General features: G+C 39.4%; 2 protein-coding genes across 9 annotated transcripts in view; one reads left to right on the forward strand and one right to left on the reverse strand.

Annotated features, from left to right (window-relative positions):
- Positions 1 to 6386, reverse strand: part of MIDEAS (mitotic deacetylase associated SANT domain protein) — a 79277-nt gene extending 72891 nt beyond the window's left edge. The window contains exon 1 of one of the 3 annotated variants that reach the window (XM_075030604.1): positions 6250 to 6386. The gene's annotated coding sequence lies outside the window, so the exon portion shown is untranslated. Of the gene's footprint in view, positions 1 to 6243 lie in introns of all 3 variants that reach the window. The other 2 variants (XM_075030603.1, XM_075030606.1) reach the window with 2 other exon arrangements.
- Positions 6387 to 6535: 149 nt separating this feature from the next.
- The window catches only part of PTGR2 (prostaglandin reductase 2), a 35811-nt gene continuing 24537 nt past the window's right edge, over positions 6536 to 17809 (forward strand). For 4 of the 6 annotated variants that reach the window (XR_012650784.1, XM_075030614.1, XM_075030615.1 and 1 more), the window contains exons 1-6: positions 6536 to 6609; positions 11865 to 11932; positions 13370 to 13488; positions 14823 to 15014; positions 15967 to 16137; positions 17156 to 17365. Coding sequence is in view for 5 of the 6 variants with exons in the window: in XM_075030614.1 (XP_074886715.1) it covers positions 11896 to 11932; positions 13370 to 13488; positions 14823 to 15014; positions 15967 to 16137; positions 17156 to 17365 (729 nt within the window). In the remaining variant the exon portion in view is untranslated. Of the gene's footprint in view, positions 6610 to 6669; positions 6797 to 11864; positions 11933 to 13369; positions 13489 to 14822; positions 15015 to 15966; positions 16138 to 17155; positions 17366 to 17809 lie in introns of those variants that run through there. The other 2 variants (XM_075030613.1, XM_075030616.1) reach the window with 2 other exon arrangements.

Consider the following 17809-nt stretch of genomic DNA (forward strand, 5'->3'; position numbering starts at 1 on the left):
CCTCTAAAAGACAACCCTCACTGTTATCCTGCAGTTGCTTCACTGAGAGTCAAAACAGTTGTCATCTAAGTTTCATATGTCCAATAAAATACTTTATCACCCATAATAACAAGGGCAAGCACAGCCTCCTAGAATACAGTCACTGACACCATTAATTCTTTCTAGGCCAGTTGTGCTTACTGATCCCTCTTCTTTTCCTTAGAGGAAACAGGTGAAAGTCTTTGCAAATTCTCATTTCCAAGCCAGTGGACTACAACAGCTGATTTACTGATATCAAAGTTGTGAATAATTGACTGATAACAACCAAGTGCTGTAAATCTCCAGAAGGGAATGTCCACATGCTGAATGGATGAGAAGCACTCTAATATCCAGCAGCTCTGAAACAAGCCCTGCACAGAGCTCCAAAAATATGCTTTTGGTTGAGACTTTGCAAGTCTACGTAATCCTGTTTTACAAAACAGTACTTGCTTTTCAGAAATAGCACTGCATAAACATGATACCAGTGCAAAAAACGTTCCTTCTAAAGCATTCCTCCTCATTCATTTTCTTCCTTGTTCACACCTGCCTTTATTCACCATTTGTCAACTTTCATCTTTCATCTACATCCCAAATGTGCTTTTCCACAAACACATAGGTTGAAACCCACAAGATGGGACTTTCAATTCTATTTGATTAAGGATTAGCATACCAAGGAGTCTTACAAGGAAGCTACACTGTGTATTACTTCACACAGCCACAAATACATCCCTCACATGAGCAACTTTTTTTCTGATTCTAGAAGACCCATTTCTCTTTGTGCTTCTGCTAGCCATTAGCATTAGCTCTTCTAGCATTAGTCTGCACAAATAAGAAAACAGGGCAGTTTTACAATGATTCTGAATTTCAAGTATGGAAAAGAACAGAAATATGATGCAATATTCTAGCAATATTAGGATTTCCCCATGCAACACAGTCTATCACCCACTGCTGCCTCCTGCTCTGGTGCAGCAATCAGTAGCATTTTCCACAAATGGTGCTCATACGTTTTCTGTCCTCTGTTCAGACAGAAACACTCGTCCTGACCATTTGCTGTCAGCAATTTTAAACCAAAAAAAATCATAACTTAGCATTACTGCAAACGTGATTGTGCAAACATCATTTTGTGTTCTAAATAAGTCATTTGAGCCTTTGTGACCACATTTCTTCCTTTCCCCCATTTTTCAGGACGGTCCTATATCTTGGATACTCACACAATGCAGCTTAATTTATAACCTCAGTTCTTTCTAAATTATAAATTTAGTTTCCTTTTCACTAAATGTTCCCAGTTTCCATTCACATAAGCTATGAAACAAGGAAAAAAAAAGGGATCACTTACATTTAACAACTTTTTTTCCAATCTTGCAATATTTTTTAGACAAAGTGGAGAAAATAGCAGTAAGAAGAAATACTTTCAAGGTTATTGGTATTCTTCATTTAAAACACCTTCAATCTTTCCTGTTTTGAATTATAATTATGCATCACAAAGCACGTAGAACAACTACAGGCCATGACAACAAAATTAAAATTTAAACTTTTCAATGCTGTCTACACAGATCAGTGGTGATGCTTTATATTAAATTGGGAAAAATCAAGATATTTCTGTTCTGATACAGACACGCATGACTGAATCTTAGAGTGTGAAATGTAAGCCATACTTATATTAGTACCTCACTGGTTGCAGATTTCTGAAAGCTTATTAATAGAACCATTTTTTTTATAACTGGGAGATATTATTAAATGGAAATGGCACAGAGAGCAATAAAGAAAGAAATTTCCTACACAGATGTGTATGCTTATCTAGCAGTGTGGTTCTAAAACAGAAGTTCCTAGTTTCCTCAACTATTCTGCAGTAAAAAATGAAAGATGTGATCCTGATATGATGCTGCATAGCAGCAGGATAGTTTTCATCTACAATATGCTCAGGTCATTTATAAACATTAAATAAATAGCTATACCAAAATGTAGCTTCACCTTATTTAATAATGTAAAAGTTAATAGAACATCAACTGACCCTTTTTGATTGGATTTAAGAAGCTGTCACTAACAAACTAAAGACAACAGGAAAATCAGTCTCTGCAGCAAGCACTTCAGTATTTTCTTTCTTCCCTTAAGGATTAAAAAAAGGCACAGACAGAAAAGGAAGCAAAATTACGAGTAAAACTTTGTGATGATCAAACAGTAGTAATCACTACCAGATTAAAATGGTAACATTTTGTGCTCACTTTTCATGGATTTAAAAGGTTTTACAAAATACCAAATGGTTAAAGAGCAGACCTAAGGACATTTATGCAAAAGCATTTTAACACTGTGTTTTCCTTACAAAAGTCAGGCATCAAGGTGTGTTATTGACATACTATATTTTACTTTACTAACAAAAGAAGTTATTTACCTTAAAATGAATGTGATTCTTCAAGATGTTCCCTACAGATAGTCTTCTGTGTGAACATATATCAAAACTAGTAGTTCTAACTAGCTAAGTCTGTTTATAGAGCCAAGCTTCCTTACAATCACAAAAATAGTGACAGAGCAAATCCAGATCCTACCTATGCCTTTTGTCCAGTCAGAATCCAGATGAAAGTTTTGAAACAATTAAAAAGAAAGATAGGTCAGGGCATTCCCAAGCATTAAACATCAGAAAAACCAAGTTACCATAAAAGGTAGCGTTTGCTCCTTATCTGTATACTTACCTCTACAGATGAAGCCCACTTTGTGATTAGCTAGCAATTAGCATCAGAAGGCATTAGTCTCATGTGACAGCTAACTAGCCACCTGCAAAACTTTCCCACAAATATCTCTGCCTCAAACTACAGGGATACATTGTGGGGTTTGTTTTTTTAGAAAACAGGACCTGCATGAACAAAAACTGCAAAAGCAGAACAATTCAGAAGTGAATGGTATAACTTGAGTTAGATGATAACTTGCTTTCCCCAGCTGTCTACCTTTTCCAACATTTTCAGCCAACAGAGAGCTAAGCTGCTCACAAATCACCTTTAAACTGCACTCTACAGCATGGTATGTCACTCTAATAAAGTCAGCTGAATAGCTCATTCAACCTCAGCAGCTGTCTCAAAGCTAAAATTTTTCAGTTCATATATTGGATTACTTACACAGATTCAAATAGTCACTGCAAATGGCTGTAATGACCTAATGTGTTACTGTCCTCTGCTGAAGTTATTGCATCCGCAGCTTATGTGGCAGAATGAATCATCTGCAAGCTCTTAAAACATTTTGTGCAAAGATGTGTGGATAAGCTCAAATTACACTCAGCAGGACTTCAGGGTGTTAGCTGACATTGCCATCGAGCGAACAAAGGAGCTTTCTCATTCCCTGTTCTCCTGGCTCAGCAATGAGGGCAAGAAACTTAACTGAAGACTAGTAAACAGTTTAGAAAACCATCAAGTCTACTACAGATGATCTTGCAACAATTTTTCTTACTGCAGCCTGAAACACCATTTCAGAATTTGTAGGACAAGTGAACTGGTTTTGTAACCCAAGAACATGGAGAGGTATCACACACTGAGTTCTTCTGTAAGGCTGTTTTATCAATGGAGAAGGCACACCTTTTCTCAAGATACCTTCAGCAACATTTCATCAATTCTTTGAAGAATAGTTTCAAAAATGTTTCTCTAACTTTCTGTACCCTTAGAAAAATGCTTCCCCACAGCAGAAGATGACATCTTATTTTTCTATCGTGTAAGAGACTTACTACATCAAAAAGAGAGATTTAAATTGTGTTGGATTTGAGTAATCTAATTGATCATTCCTATCCACAGAATCAATGAAGGATGTTTCTTGGGAGACCTCATAGGCCACTTTGGTCCCTGCACACATAGGCTAAAGAATCTAGTGTCATTTAGAGCTCATGCATACCCCAGAGGATTTTGATGGCCAAAACACAGCTGCACTTTAATTACGTATGCAACATCTGTATTATTCATCTATACGGATTTAAAAAGACTGGTTATTGTAGTGACATTAATTAAAAATAACAAAGAAAGGGCACACATCTCCCAAGATTGTGAGTTACCGATGAACATGGAAATGTGTAAAAGGTGAATTATTACTACATATTCTCATCAATATGATCCATGAGCCCAGCAAATCTTGGAAAATGAACAGGATTACTTCATACTTTAAAAACATTTTAGCCTCACAGTATAGGCAGAATATGTAAGGTTTATTGCTTCCATATTAAGGGCAGGTGAACAGGAACAAAAAGATGATTTAGAATAAGCTAAACAGTCAGTCAATCTTAAAGAAAAAAAAAAAAGCCTCCAGTCTTTGAATTTTATTTTAACTGTTGTTATTGGCTTCACTAAAATTGATGGCAATATGATTTTAACCGCTCTGAACCAGATAGCTGTTTCACTTTTACACTCTGTCCAAGTTTATACATGATCCTGGGAGCTAATGACTTTGTATCCATGAGCCTTTTTTTTCTCTTTTTGTTCTAAAAGGATCAAATAGGATGAAGTCTTTTTAATCCCACCATGTGGCCAAGAAATGTTTTTGCTTTCTCAAATTTGCCTGAAGTTGGTGAGAGAAAACCTTGAATTGGGGGGAGTATCTGTTCAGTGAAGTAAGGCTCAACTGAATAACATTCCCAATTTGGTTAGGCAGCAATGGTTTGTTGACAATGACCACAGCCATCTTCCAGCATAAACACATTCCCCATTTCATCTCTGCCCCATCTCTGATTGACTTTAAAATGATGACACCCAGGTTGATTTAGCCTTGTTTACATGTGGTAACAACCCCTAATATCTGTTATGTAACAACTATTCCCCAATGGCCTGCTTGCGTGGACAGTTTTATTTCACATGAAGGGTGACTTTGTGTGGTTTAGTTTAGGCTGAGGTGGATTAAGCTAAACCACAAAAAGTTCTTACCATAGAACATGTATCCACAAGGCAAGTCAGTGCAGAATTGCTACTGCATTTTAAATTCACACCTAAGCTTATTTCACAAGAGCTTCACTTAACAAAAAAGACAATGGGGGGTATGAATATAAGGGTTAAAACAGTAAACTGTGGATGATTGCTGTAACCACCTTTCAGGATAACCTTTTTTGTGGAGGTAACAAAGCCACCCTGTGCTAGGCAAGAGAAAGTGGGTTTGTACAGAGATTTTGAAAGCCCATTTAATGTGTTGGGGTTTGGGGGTTTTTTTGGTACTTTTAAAAAATACCTTAAGTTTTATTATTACATAATATATAGAAAAAAATTATGCACATGTGTGCATATACAGCATACCTTTTCCCCACTTTTATTTCAATTATTACTAGTCCTTGAGATATACTACTTCTAAATTAACAGGGAGCTCCCCATTAATACACTCCATAACCTTTTCCTGTTTGCTCATATAATGACATGTAACATTGGTTTCTGAAATAATTATTTCTCTAATAATTGTACTGCTCTTTTCTTGCACAATTATGAGGCAAGTCAGTATTTATTCATTTTAACACAGGCCTTCTACATACAAGATATGCCTGTTTGAAAATATGGGGCCAACTTCAACCCTGAAGACTTACTTTCAGTGCATTACACCAGTAAGAAGTTGACCTGTCATTACATCAACTGATACAAGTTGGGAAAAAAAAGTATGGAGGTATAAATCCCCTTATTAAGAGGCTTCATTTTTTTTCCCTAGATCATCACAGTTCCAATGACGTCTTTTCAACTAATGTGAAATGCAAAGTTTTGTATATTATAGTGGCACAAGTATAAATCGTTCACTTAGACCTATACTGAAGTGCTATGTGTAAAGCCACAAAAGAAAGGCTTTGCCTGCCTTTATGAGAGAGGCAGAGTATGAAGTCATCACGGACCATTAGTCTGGAAGAGTTTTTCCAGTCTTCAGTGGTCACTTTAAGCTCCACAGTAATTTCCACCAACTCAGTGGCCACTTCACAGACCTGTTTGCCTTTCCAGCACGGTGAGTCACTACAACACAGGGCGAGTACGCAGAGTAATCACATCAGGCAGCACCAGGACCCGAGCCCCATCCCAGGAAAGCTCTGGCTCTTCAGTTGTTCACCCTCCTACAGCCTGCTCTTGAAGTAAAGATGCCCCCTCACCCGCCTTCAAGCATAGCAGAAGTACGTATATACTCAACAGAACGCTGTATCGCACACGACAGCGACTGGGCCGTAACACAGCCTTTTATCGCATCAAGGAGCACAATCCCACCCACTCGAACACGCAAGAAGCAAGCACCTCTCACCGTTACCCTCTCTCTCAAAGAAAAAACCCCTCGTGAGCCGTAAGCGCCTTTTTCTAGCGCCTGAGGAGATGAGCCGCCATCACCTCGCCCCCACGGGCGGCCGGCCCCCACGCCAGGAGACCCAGGTCCACAGCGCGGCACCCCGCTGCCGGCGGGAGGCCGCCGCCAGGGCGGGACGTTGCCCGCAGCCCTTCCCGCCTCCCCAGGGCCGGGCCTCGGGGCAGCGCCGCTTTAAGGGGTGGGCCGCAGCCTTTCCCTGTTTAAGGCCCGCGCGCATGCGCGCGGAGGGGCGGGGCGCGGGGCGCGGGGGTCCGCCTGCTTGTCCCCGTAGCGAACGTGCCGGGAGCGCTCGAGGCGCCGTTCAAGGTGAGCGGGAGGGCCGGGCGGCCGGCGCGCGCTGACGGCACGCGCGGGGGGGAGCGGCCCCTTAACCGTCCCCGCGCGGCGGCGGCGGCGGCGGCCCCGACCGGGCAGAGCGGCGCAGCGGGGCCTCGGAGCTCTCAGGGGACGGGCCGGGCCGGTGGGCGGCCGCCGTCCCCCCCGCCCCGTAGAGGTGAGCGTGCCCCGGTGTCAGGTGTAAAAGCGGGAGGGGCCTACGGCCTCGTTCCGCCTTGTGGCGGGGGGGGGGGAGCTTGGCAGCGCCTTCTGAGCCCTCCCTGACGGGGCAGGGCCCCTGCCCGCCTTTCCCGGGGTCATTTCCTCAGGGATCAACGCCCCGTCGTTGCAGGGCAGGCGGTGGCAGAGGTCTGACGGTTGGAGGAGACTATTGGGATTGCCTGGTTTCCAGAACCGGAGAGTGTCTCTAGCTATACTGAGTCCCCAGATCAAACTATAGCCCGGAGCGGTGGAGGAGGCCTTTTCTCTGGGATTCCTCCTCAGCACCTGCATCAGGACTGCTGTGTAGCAAGCATGTAAATGTGAACATCAGTCGTTGCTTCTGACTTCTCTTTGTTTGTCTCTCTCCTACATTATTCCACCTGCAGCTTCTGAAACTGGTATTGAACCATCTGCAAGGCAGTCTCCAGTGGCCCTTCTTCCATCTTTGACAGCAGTGATTTCTAACTGGGTCATGGGTCACACTTGGGAAAGTGGATAATCAGTATGCTCTCTGTGATTGCTCTAATGTGTGAGCCTGCATACTGCATCACAGGCTTCTCAGAAAAAACATCAGGTGCTGCTTCTGCTGAAGTGATGCTCTTTCCTTTCTGGGAGCAATCTGCATTCTTGTGTTCATTCCTGACTTGAAATTCTGCTAAGAAAAAATAGGTCTTGTGTGTTGGTATTTTTAAACACTTTTCAGCAATTCCAATACAATGCCCCCATTTATTAAAAAAAAAAAAAAAAAAGTCCAAGAGGTGGTACCTGAGAGCTTTCAGCTTTTTTGACACCTACATCTGAAAAAGTAAAGTTTATACAATCCCGTTGTGTGTAGATATGAGTGTGTATACTTAATGGAACTTTTGCTCTGTATGTTAGTCAAATTTGATAAAAAGCTCAAAGACATTAGGTTTCTAGGAATATAAAAAAGAAGATGGCTGAATCAAGTTCCTACTACTATTGTCATTCTTTTTCACCTGTTTCTTTTCTGAGGGAAAGACTGCAGCCTGCCCTCAACCCTTATAGTGTGTCAGAGAATCTATGTGGAGAAAACACAATGGGAGGAACTTCACATCAGAGAATTCAGTGATGAGACATAAAACATTAGGAAATCTGGTTTATGGCATGCGTTTGTCTCCATTCAAGATAGTCAGTATTGATTCTGGCTTCTACTTTTTGAAAACTTGAGTTTGCAGTTGGTTAACATTCTTCAAATGTAGAGCTCCTTAGGGTTGTGGTGCTTTAAACTTTTGTGCCTAATTCATTACATTCGCTCTTCTGTTTCCATTCTCCTCACCTTGCCAGTTAGAGTTATCTTTTCTTTGCTTCTTGCCCAGCCATTCCCATTTCAATTTGCTTGGTTCCATCTCTCATAATTTCCAGTTTCTCCAGTTCTCTCTCCCCATTCTATTTCTCTCTTCCCTGCTTTACTCTCCTTCAGGTTGTTAGTCTTGCCATGTTTCTCTGTTCTCACTGATTCCTAGTGCCAGTCATTCACATCTTTGCTTTCTGCATTGTTCCTCATTCAGAGTCATTCTTGCTTGAAATTTCTTTCTTTGAGTTTCCTCTGAGGATCCTTGTTCCAGCCATTTTGACACTGCAGCTTCAGAAGACTTTCAGGCTTGTTTGTCCTCCATTTGGATTGACTGCCTTCTTCCTCCATGCTGCCCAGGCCTGATACAGGAAGGATAAACTACTTTTTTTTACTAGACTGCACTTGGCAAGCACTCTGACAACTTGAAAGCAGGTGAATCGTTTTGGCAAAAGTATATGTAATGGAAATGTGTCTTATGGGCAGTCTCAGAAACAAGAAGTTCTAGGAACCAAGCCTGGGACAAAACAACTGGAGCGTTTTAGCACTGAGGAATTTATTTAACATTTTTAAAATGTTAAATCTCTGCAAAAATGGGAAAAGAAAGGTGGGGGGAGAAAGGGGTAAGAATAAAACTGGGCTAAAACATACTTGAGACTCCCCTGAAGATACTGCTGTTGTGCTGCTTAATGCTTCTGTACTCACAGAGTGGGTCAGGTGATCTTGGCATTGAACGATGATGTTAAAATTTGCAATTAATTTTTACTCCATTTGATTTAAAGAGTAAAACCAACTTAGATTATTTTTGTTTGGAAAAGCTAAAAAATAGTAATGTGTGTTGCTTTCTGTTGGTCTTTAAAAAATAAAAGTCAGAAGCATCCTTCACATTATGGATATATTGAAAAAGAATATGTATATGATACAGATCCCTTTTATTTAACTTTTAAAAAATCTGTTCTTTTTCTCCAAAAGCTTTCCTCAGTTTACGGTACTAAAGGATGGTGCCTCTACTTATTTTCTTTAGTCACTCCTGTATTGTTTATAATGTGAGGAAAGTTTGATTGTTTCTTACTATGTTAGGGTATTAGTGTGAACATTTGCTTGTGTAATGATGTTACTGACTTCCACTGCAGAGTAAGTGCAGTCATATTTAGAAGTAAATGTCTATCTCCAGTGTTTTATTTTACTGTGACAGCTGTCATAGAATGAGTGGCAATTCAGTTGCCAGCCTCACTTTCTGTCCACCCACTCACAGTATCTGGAAGATCTTCAAGTTGAATTAGTACACAGGCTTCTCAACCAAAAGCTGTGAAGATGACCTGGGAAATCAACAGCATTTTTGTTCCCTCAGAATGTCGGGCATTCGAAGAAGTATTTTTCTTGTGTTTCTGCTCTGTATTGCTTTTTCTTTATTTTAATATGTTAATATCTTTGTCTTTTTTTCTCTAAAGAACTCTATTTTTTTCTCTGTACTATCATAGAAAGCAGATATTTCAAGTATGTGTTAGGCACAATAAAAATGCTTTTCATCATCTCACTTGTTCAGATTGGGTTTTCTGTTTGCATAATACAGGTATTTAGTTCCAGGATAACAAAAATTGAGTCAGCAGTTTTGACAGTGGGCCTTTCTGTAAGGCATGAGCTGTACGGGAATTCTGCCTACTCTGATGGTTTATAAATAGTGGATCAAACCTGTAATGCCGGGGGTAGATTTGAACTGAATATGAATAGTATATAGAGGAATGATTTGCCCGGATTTCACGTGAGCTGTCAGATAGCTGTTGGTTTATATTCACTGCATTCTTAACTCATTTCTCCACAGAAGAGTTTCATTAGTGGTTATAAACTTCAGCCAAGTTCTGTATATGCGCAAATTGTTTACTAGAGTATGGATGTCCTTTTAAATTGCACTGGGCACATCTGACAGTTTATAAAATGCTCATTGAATTAGCACAAATTCTCACATGCTAAGACAATTGCTCTGGGGGTAACAACTGTACCACTTGAATGTAATTTTGTTAGACAAATGTTATCAGGAGGAATTTGAAATTTTGTTCTGAAAAATGTTTTATAAAAGAAGTACAAAGTAACATGCCCACAATCACACAGGAAGTCTATAGCCAAGTACGACACTGAACCCAACATCTGCCAAAATTTAGCTTATGTTGTCCTTCCTGTTAGGGTTTTACTTAAGTATATTTATTCCAGAGATTTTATCAGCTGTGTGGGTATAAAAATGGAATTTTATTTCTCTCTTTAACTGTTAATTCCTGTATTTTTAATGCTCATCTTTTGTTTTTAAACATTAACAAGTAACTTCATCAAAGTGTGGTGTTTTTTTCCTTTTGTTGTAGACTGATGTTCTACATTGTTCTGTCCAAAAAAACATGCAGGTCATTTATTTTTCACTGATGCTATGCTGTGAAGACATGTTTGAGATCCATTTCTTGCAGTTTTTCTTGTACACCCTTAGGTGTTGAAATACTGAAAAGAAACTAACTCTTGAATAATTTTCATCTCTTAAGTAGCTTTTCAAGTGCAAACACAATCAAATGTTAAACCTTTATCTGGTTTATGAGCAAGATACTTTTGGTTTGAGTCAGTTGTGGGTTTTAGAGGAGAGGGGAAGGCCAGTGATATGCCCATTTTCTCCTAATAACTTTTTAATTATGTTTTTCAGCACTCCAGACTGTAGTTCTTGATGGTCTGTGAGTTGCTGTAATGTAAGTACTATAACGGTACAGACAGAAGGTTCTGTATTTTCCAATGTTCAAAGAATAAAGGTGTGGATAAGTGGTAATGATGTACTCTTTGTAGGCTCATCTATTTTGCTTCACTCCAATTTGATGTTCCTGTCAGAAAAACAAACATTATGACAAAGACCTCAGCTATCATGTTTCATTCCTTAATGTCCTTCGTTCTTGTGGAGGTTGGTTATTTATGACAGTCAGCTGAGAATAGTAGTAAGAACATTTTTATTTTGTATTAGCTCTGAAAGCATGTAAGATCATGATTTTTCTCCTGTTAAATCAGGTTCATTCCCTGGTGATCACTTTGGCATCTCATGTTTGCAAGAACACAAATTTGCAGTCCTCTTAAACTGTTGAAATTCAAGGAGTAATTTTTCAGTAAAACAGATCAAATTATGATCTAATTCTTTCTCATCTCTGGGCCAGACCGTTTCTTAGGAGAAAATGCGCTGCTAATAGAAGGACTTGCTATTTCAGATGAAACTTCTTATACAACAATCTCCTTTTATCATATACCTGCATACTGCTATTACTGGCATGTGTGCATGCCTTTTATTGAGTGCACCTCACTTATGCCTGAAAAGCTGCCTCAGTGTCTTTTAGGAGGGAACGGTGTTCTCAGTCAGCACTGGAAAGCAAACCAAGCAAGTTGTCCCCTACAACCTGGTAGGGGGTGGCGATGATCTTACAAGGAGCATGGTACGTTATAATTTTCAGTCTTCCCATAAGGTGCTGCTGTGACATTGTGTAAAATCATGGCTCTAACAAGATAAACAGGGAAACTATTCACAAGTTTGTTTATTTTACATTTGAGGTTGTTTTATATGATCCTTGGGCATGGATGCTGAAGTTGGTGATGCCCATATTTCATCCCCAGTTTCCAAATTACTAAGTACTTTACCCCATATTCTTTTTAAAGAAAACTTATGTTTCAGTCCTTCAAACAATGTTTTCCTTTGTAGAAATCCAGTGCGAAATTGCTGCTAAAGCAGGATGATTATACAGAGAGTAGTGCTGAATTCACGCCCTGGTAGGTATTTCTCTCTAATAAAGGAGCAATGTGTTTGCTATGGTTGCCTAATGCTCCAAAATGGTGAGGGTAGAAACAGACACTAATTTAAGATACTAACATTTATATATCTTAATATTGCATGCAGCAATAAATAAAGTTTATTGTGATGTGTATTTATTTAGTCTGTATATACAGATTTCTAAACTCCTGGGTGAGAAAAAAGCGTTAATGCATAATATGTGAGAAAACCCTAAGTGTAGGGACTCAAAGTGAAAGATCAGCAAGCATTGCTTTTTAGTTCTGACATTTGTTCTTTTTGCATTTTAAGAGATGACTAAAATATTTTGCTACTGTTAATTTTTGTTTCCTTTTAGTAAATATTCAATCTTTTCTTTCTCCTGTGTTTCAAACTGTTTGTTTTTTAAATTTACACTCTTGAGGATTTGTTTACTTCCTTGTTTACACATTTGCCTTGTTAGGGATGTCACCACAATGTTTTGAATAGTGAGTTTATAAATTGTCTGTTGTAGAAGACCCATGTGTGTGCATTAAATTTTTGGGGGAGTATTGTATGCTGCTCAATGCCAAAATAGTCCTAAGAGGTAGGAACTATTGTGTGACCTGCAAATAAGTCTTTTCTAATGCAAATCAAATGTTACAGCAGTAGCCTGTTGTAGCTGCCCAGTCACTGACTTAAAAAGTACACGGGTATCTGGTGCTCTCCTTTTAGTGCCTCTGGTTCCAGTTGTCAGTCTGATCTGCTGCACCTGGTACCAACCTGAGGATGAAGCCTCCAGTTCTGGGGCTCTTGGCATGTGTTTTATAGATGTTTCTGGGAAGCTTTAATTTAAGGAGGTCTGTCTGTAGCTGCAAAGGAATGCTCTTGCAGCATATGAATGTGCAGTGGCAATGGTCTGTATTCCCCTGATTTCACTGTGTCAAAAGAGACTGAAAGGTGAGAGTTTAAAACTTAGCTCGTTAAAATTTATGGTCATTTGCTACTGGCAAAATAGCGCACTCTGGGTTTGTTACATGAGAGAAGTCCCAATGCGTGTCTTTGTTTTGAAAGCTGGGGCTTTTCAGCACATAGAGTATATAGAACCATTTTTTGATAATGGGAACAGCCCCCCCTTTTTTTTTAAACTTGCCATAATTGTCCATAAACACGTGTAGCAAACAGCATGGCAACTGTCAGTCAGGGCAAGTGCCTGGTACTGGCCCAGGTAAGCGTAAGCTGACAGATCAGTGGGTCTTCAGTTCGGATGGTGGCAGTGCACCCATTTAAATCTTAGCCTGTGACACAAAATCTGAAAGTTGGTTGGTAGTTTTATACCTGAGTAAAGATACAGCTTAACGTGTTCTAAAAAGGACTACCTTAAAAAAAGGTCTTCCCATATTGATTAAGGAAAGCTCTATATTGATTTATTTATTTGTTTGATTTTAAAATAATTCTAGGTAAGAATGGAGTGCCAGTGGCTGAAAACTTCCGACTGGAACAAAGTACAATAGCAGATACAATCCAAGCTGGACAAGTGCGTGTTAGAACCCTTTATCTCTCTGTGGATCCTTACATGGTAGGTGATGGACTTAGAGCTAAGCCAGAATTTGTTTTTTAAAGTATCTTCAACTCTGTACCTGTCGTGATGCTTAGCACCAAAGTTACCAATTATAGGACAAATGTATCTCTACTGTAACTCAGTAATTCTGTTCATTCTGATGGAGTTATATTGGCATTAATGTGTTAGGCATTAAGGTACCTGTGATATATATAGGAATATGGCTGTATAGCACCAGGAAGAGATTGTGAGCCCTGGTATACTATTACAGATTTGTTTGTATCAGCTTTTCTGAACTTTGCCTTTTTTATATACATTTTTAAACTTCTTTTTTTTGCCATGAAAGGAAGTATTTTTCAGTTGAGGGGAGTGGGGGTAGAGGAGGAAGAATATCTCATGATGAAGCAAGAGCGGGACATGATCCGGCAAAAAAATTCTAGACAAAACATGTAAATGATTCAAGTTAAATGTTATTTAGCTATTACCAGTTTTGTTTAAAAATGAAAGTCAGATTTTCTCCTTAAGTGAGTGATGGCAGGACAAAAATGTGTCAGTACTTTGTAAGCAATGGAAACAGAGAGAGGATTAGTAAATGAAGCCATAATAAGCACTTGCACCTAATTCTGCAAAACTGTAGAAATCATGTTGTTGGGAGAGTTGTGGGTTGAAATGGAAGTGAAGGTAGGAGGAGAAACAGACAGACCCAGACTGCTAGAATGTAAAAGTTTGCTATAAAGAGAATTCTGATAATTTGTTCCCTGCATAGATGGAGATAGTAGAAAAGAAACAGTCAATTTTGAGACAGTAGGTTTAGTTTGGGAATTAAGGAGAAGTTTTAGAATCCTGCAGTACTAACTCAGGCTACAGGGGGAGATATAAAGAAAAGACTTCAGATTTCAAGATCTTTCATTAAACAGATCTGTCAGGGACGGTCTACATATATTGGACTGTTCTTCAATACAAAGGCATGGACTAAATGACTTGTGGGTGGTTTTTTCAATCCTACATTTCTATGATTCATCCAGTTAAGGAATGGCATTTATAGGATTCTCATCAGACCCAAGCCGGTCATCTTTGGTTTCATGGCTGACTTTGAGGCAGCATCTATAGAACGTGTTGGTTTTGGTAACGCTGCTGGAGAAGATCAGAATGGTCCGTCCTCTTTTTGTACTGAGCAAACAAGGGGAAAAAGGGATCTAAGAAAAGATTATGAATATTTGGGCCTTACTGAGACATTTTTGAGTAGCCCTTTGTGTTTGAATTTTTAAACATATTTCATCCGCAACTTCATTTGAACTCAAAAACAAACCATGTGTTCCACCAGAGCCTCTCATTAAAACATTGTCTTTCAGCGCTGCCGAATGAATGAGGATACTGGCTCAGATTACCTCCTGCCCTGGCAGCTGTCTGAAGTTGCTGATGGTGGGGGCATTGGGGTTGTGGAGGAGAGCAAGCATGATAACCTTGCTAAAGGAGACTTTGTAACTTCCTTCAATTGGCCCTGGCAGACAGTGGCAATTCTAGATGGAAGCTTGCTACAGAAGGTAATGTAAAGGCAAAGTCCAGACTGTTGCTATTTTCTTTTCCTAAACTTTTTTTTTTTTTAAATAGCAGCTAATGATACTATTTCTTAGTCAAAAACAAGCCAACATAATTGGAGCAACCATTTCTCAAAAGGCAGATGAACTCACAGGTGGCAAAATCTGTATCAATTTCTTTCTTTTCTTAACAAAAAAAAAAAAAAATGCTTTTGTTGGTTACCAGACATGCTGTATTATTTCAGTTGTTGGATTTTTAATAATTTCCCTGAAGCTGCTTCTGTTAATTAATTCTGTTCATTATCCTAATGCTAGTAGACCTCCTGATCTATGAGAGTGTACTCAGAAGACAGAAAGGGCTTTAGATACATTTAATTCAATTTATTTCACTAACATATGTTAGTGAAAACTTTTACTTAGGATTTTACATCCACAGAAGAAAGGGTATTCGATATTAAGTTGAAAGTGGAGAGGTAACAGTGCATTAGGGCTATTGTGTTGATCATCCTTGTGTAACAGAGAAAATTACTGTAGTTTAAGAAAGTATACTTTCCAATTAACTCCTTCCTTTAGGATTCTTTGCCACTGATCTGCAATCACAATATTTGATAAAACAGTGCTATTTTATCTTTTATTCTAACGTAGGGATAGTTCACCATTGCTGGAAACCTCTTCTCTCCCAACTGCTTTTTGACACCTCCATTATTTAAGTTTTTGTGAGTGAATTTGTTTAAAAACTTTTTCCAAAACTATGAAAATATAATCTTTGTTTCATTTTGTATAAACTTGTTATTAGAGTAGAGCTAGTTCGGATAGCTATAGATAGCTTGTCTCTTCCAGTTGTACCTTGCCTGGTAAATACCTTGAGTTAGTCTTCTATCCTCAGACAATCAAATAGCAAAAAGCAAAACTTCACCTTAAAAAGAAATGACCACCACCACGCATTTCTGTTTTGTAGCTTGTTCCACAACTTGTAAATGGACACCTTTCCTACTTTCTTGGTGCAGCTGGCATCACAGGACTGACAGCCCTGTTAGGTATAAAGGAGAAGGGACACGTGGCTGTGGGTGCGAATCAGACAATGGTGGTGAGCGGAGCAGCTGGTGCCTGCGGCTCTTTGGCTGGCCAGGTAGGTAGGCTTAAGACATAAAAGCATACTCTGTTACCAAGTTTGTCTTCTGAAACATGCTCGTTAGTAAATGTATGGATAAAAGCATTGTAAATGTGAGCAGGTATAACCCCATGGAAACAGCCAGTTTCACAGATTTGGCTTACGCTCTCCCTGAGAAAGATTTGAGGTGTGAAACTTAAGTTTCGTGAAACTGGGTTAGGAGAAAATGGCCCAAGGTGATTACTTATCACTAGCATAAAGTATATGGTATAAATACATGTATCTTATATATATATATATATAAATCTGCTCTTTGAACACAGTCTTTGAGTTGACTGGTGACTTTATTTTCTATATTAGAAAATAGTAAAAAAAATGTAGTAAACCCTTCTTCTTGTTGTGTTCCATGACATCCTTTGTGTTTTGAAATTTACAGCCCTTTTATCCTCCTCAGCTTTGCAGAACCTGTTGCAATGTGTTTGTGTGTGTGTGTGTGTGTACACATTGACAGATATACACACACCCACATATATATAAACACAAATGATATTAAGCAAGCTTAAGAATTCCTGATAAAAAAGAGCTATGAAGAAACAATGCATAAGCAAATCTATAAAGAATGTATTTAAATCTATTATTGTCCAATCTTTTTGGCCTTTTATTAGCTATGTTACAGTATTTGGCAGATGATGATTTTGTACTATATTTGGCTCTGCAGTACTGCCAGTTGTTGGTGACTCCACAGACTAAACCTCCTGCAGTCAGTGAGTGTGGAAAGATGGCAGATTTCAGTTATACCTGCCCCTTCTCTAGGTGTGAAGAGGTAGTGACAAGAGGCAATTGCGTCACATGAGATGGGAGCGTGGGCTGAACTTTGCTGCCTGGGGTTTAGTGGGATGGGGGATAACTGTAACAACCCCTCAGGCCCCCTTCCTCCCACTGGTACCTTTATGCAGATGAATGATCCAACTTCTCTTTATTGTTTGGGTTTTTTTTGTTTTTTGTTTTTGGTTTTTTTTTAACTGTGCGCTTGCAGATTGGCCGTCTGGAAGGCTGCTCTAGAGTGGTGGGGATCGCTGGCACAGATGAGAAGTGTTCCATTTTGGTCCAAGAAATGGGGTTTGATGCTGCTATCAATTACAAGAAGGGGGATGTGGCAGAGCAGCTACGTGAACTCTGCCCAGGCGGTGTGGATGTTTACTTTGACAATGTTGGTGGAGACGTCAGTGATACAGTTATAAGTCAGGTGATTATACCAGCTGTCGCGTTTATTCTAGTCATTCTCCAGTGTCTGTGTGCTCAGCTTCAAATTAATTCAAACTGGAGACCAGCCTGCGGTAGAGCAGAGCAGCATTTCTACTTCATTGATCTGATCCAGGTGGTGATCCTGGTCTTGAGGAGAAATCGGATGTTTGAAATCAATGTCATTTGAACTAGCCTGGCAGTATAGTAATATAAACACAATTTCTGCTTCTCATCTCTCGCTTATTTGGCCAGGAGACTTGGTAATCTAAAAACCTTGTCTGTCAGCGTAGTAGTCTTGTGTTTTGTCAGCTTTGGTCTTCTGGCTTGTCCTGGTTTCAGCTGGGATGGAGTTAATTTTCGTTCTAGTAGCTGGTATAGTGTTATGTTTTGGGTTCAGTATGAGAAGAATGTTGATAGCAACAACTGAAAAAACCAGTGTGTTAAG

This window comes from Buteo buteo, chromosome 6, assembly GCF_964188355.1.
Source record: "Buteo buteo chromosome 6, bButBut1.hap1.1, whole genome shotgun sequence".
NCBI lineage: Eukaryota > Metazoa > Chordata > Aves > Accipitriformes > Accipitridae > Buteo > Buteo buteo.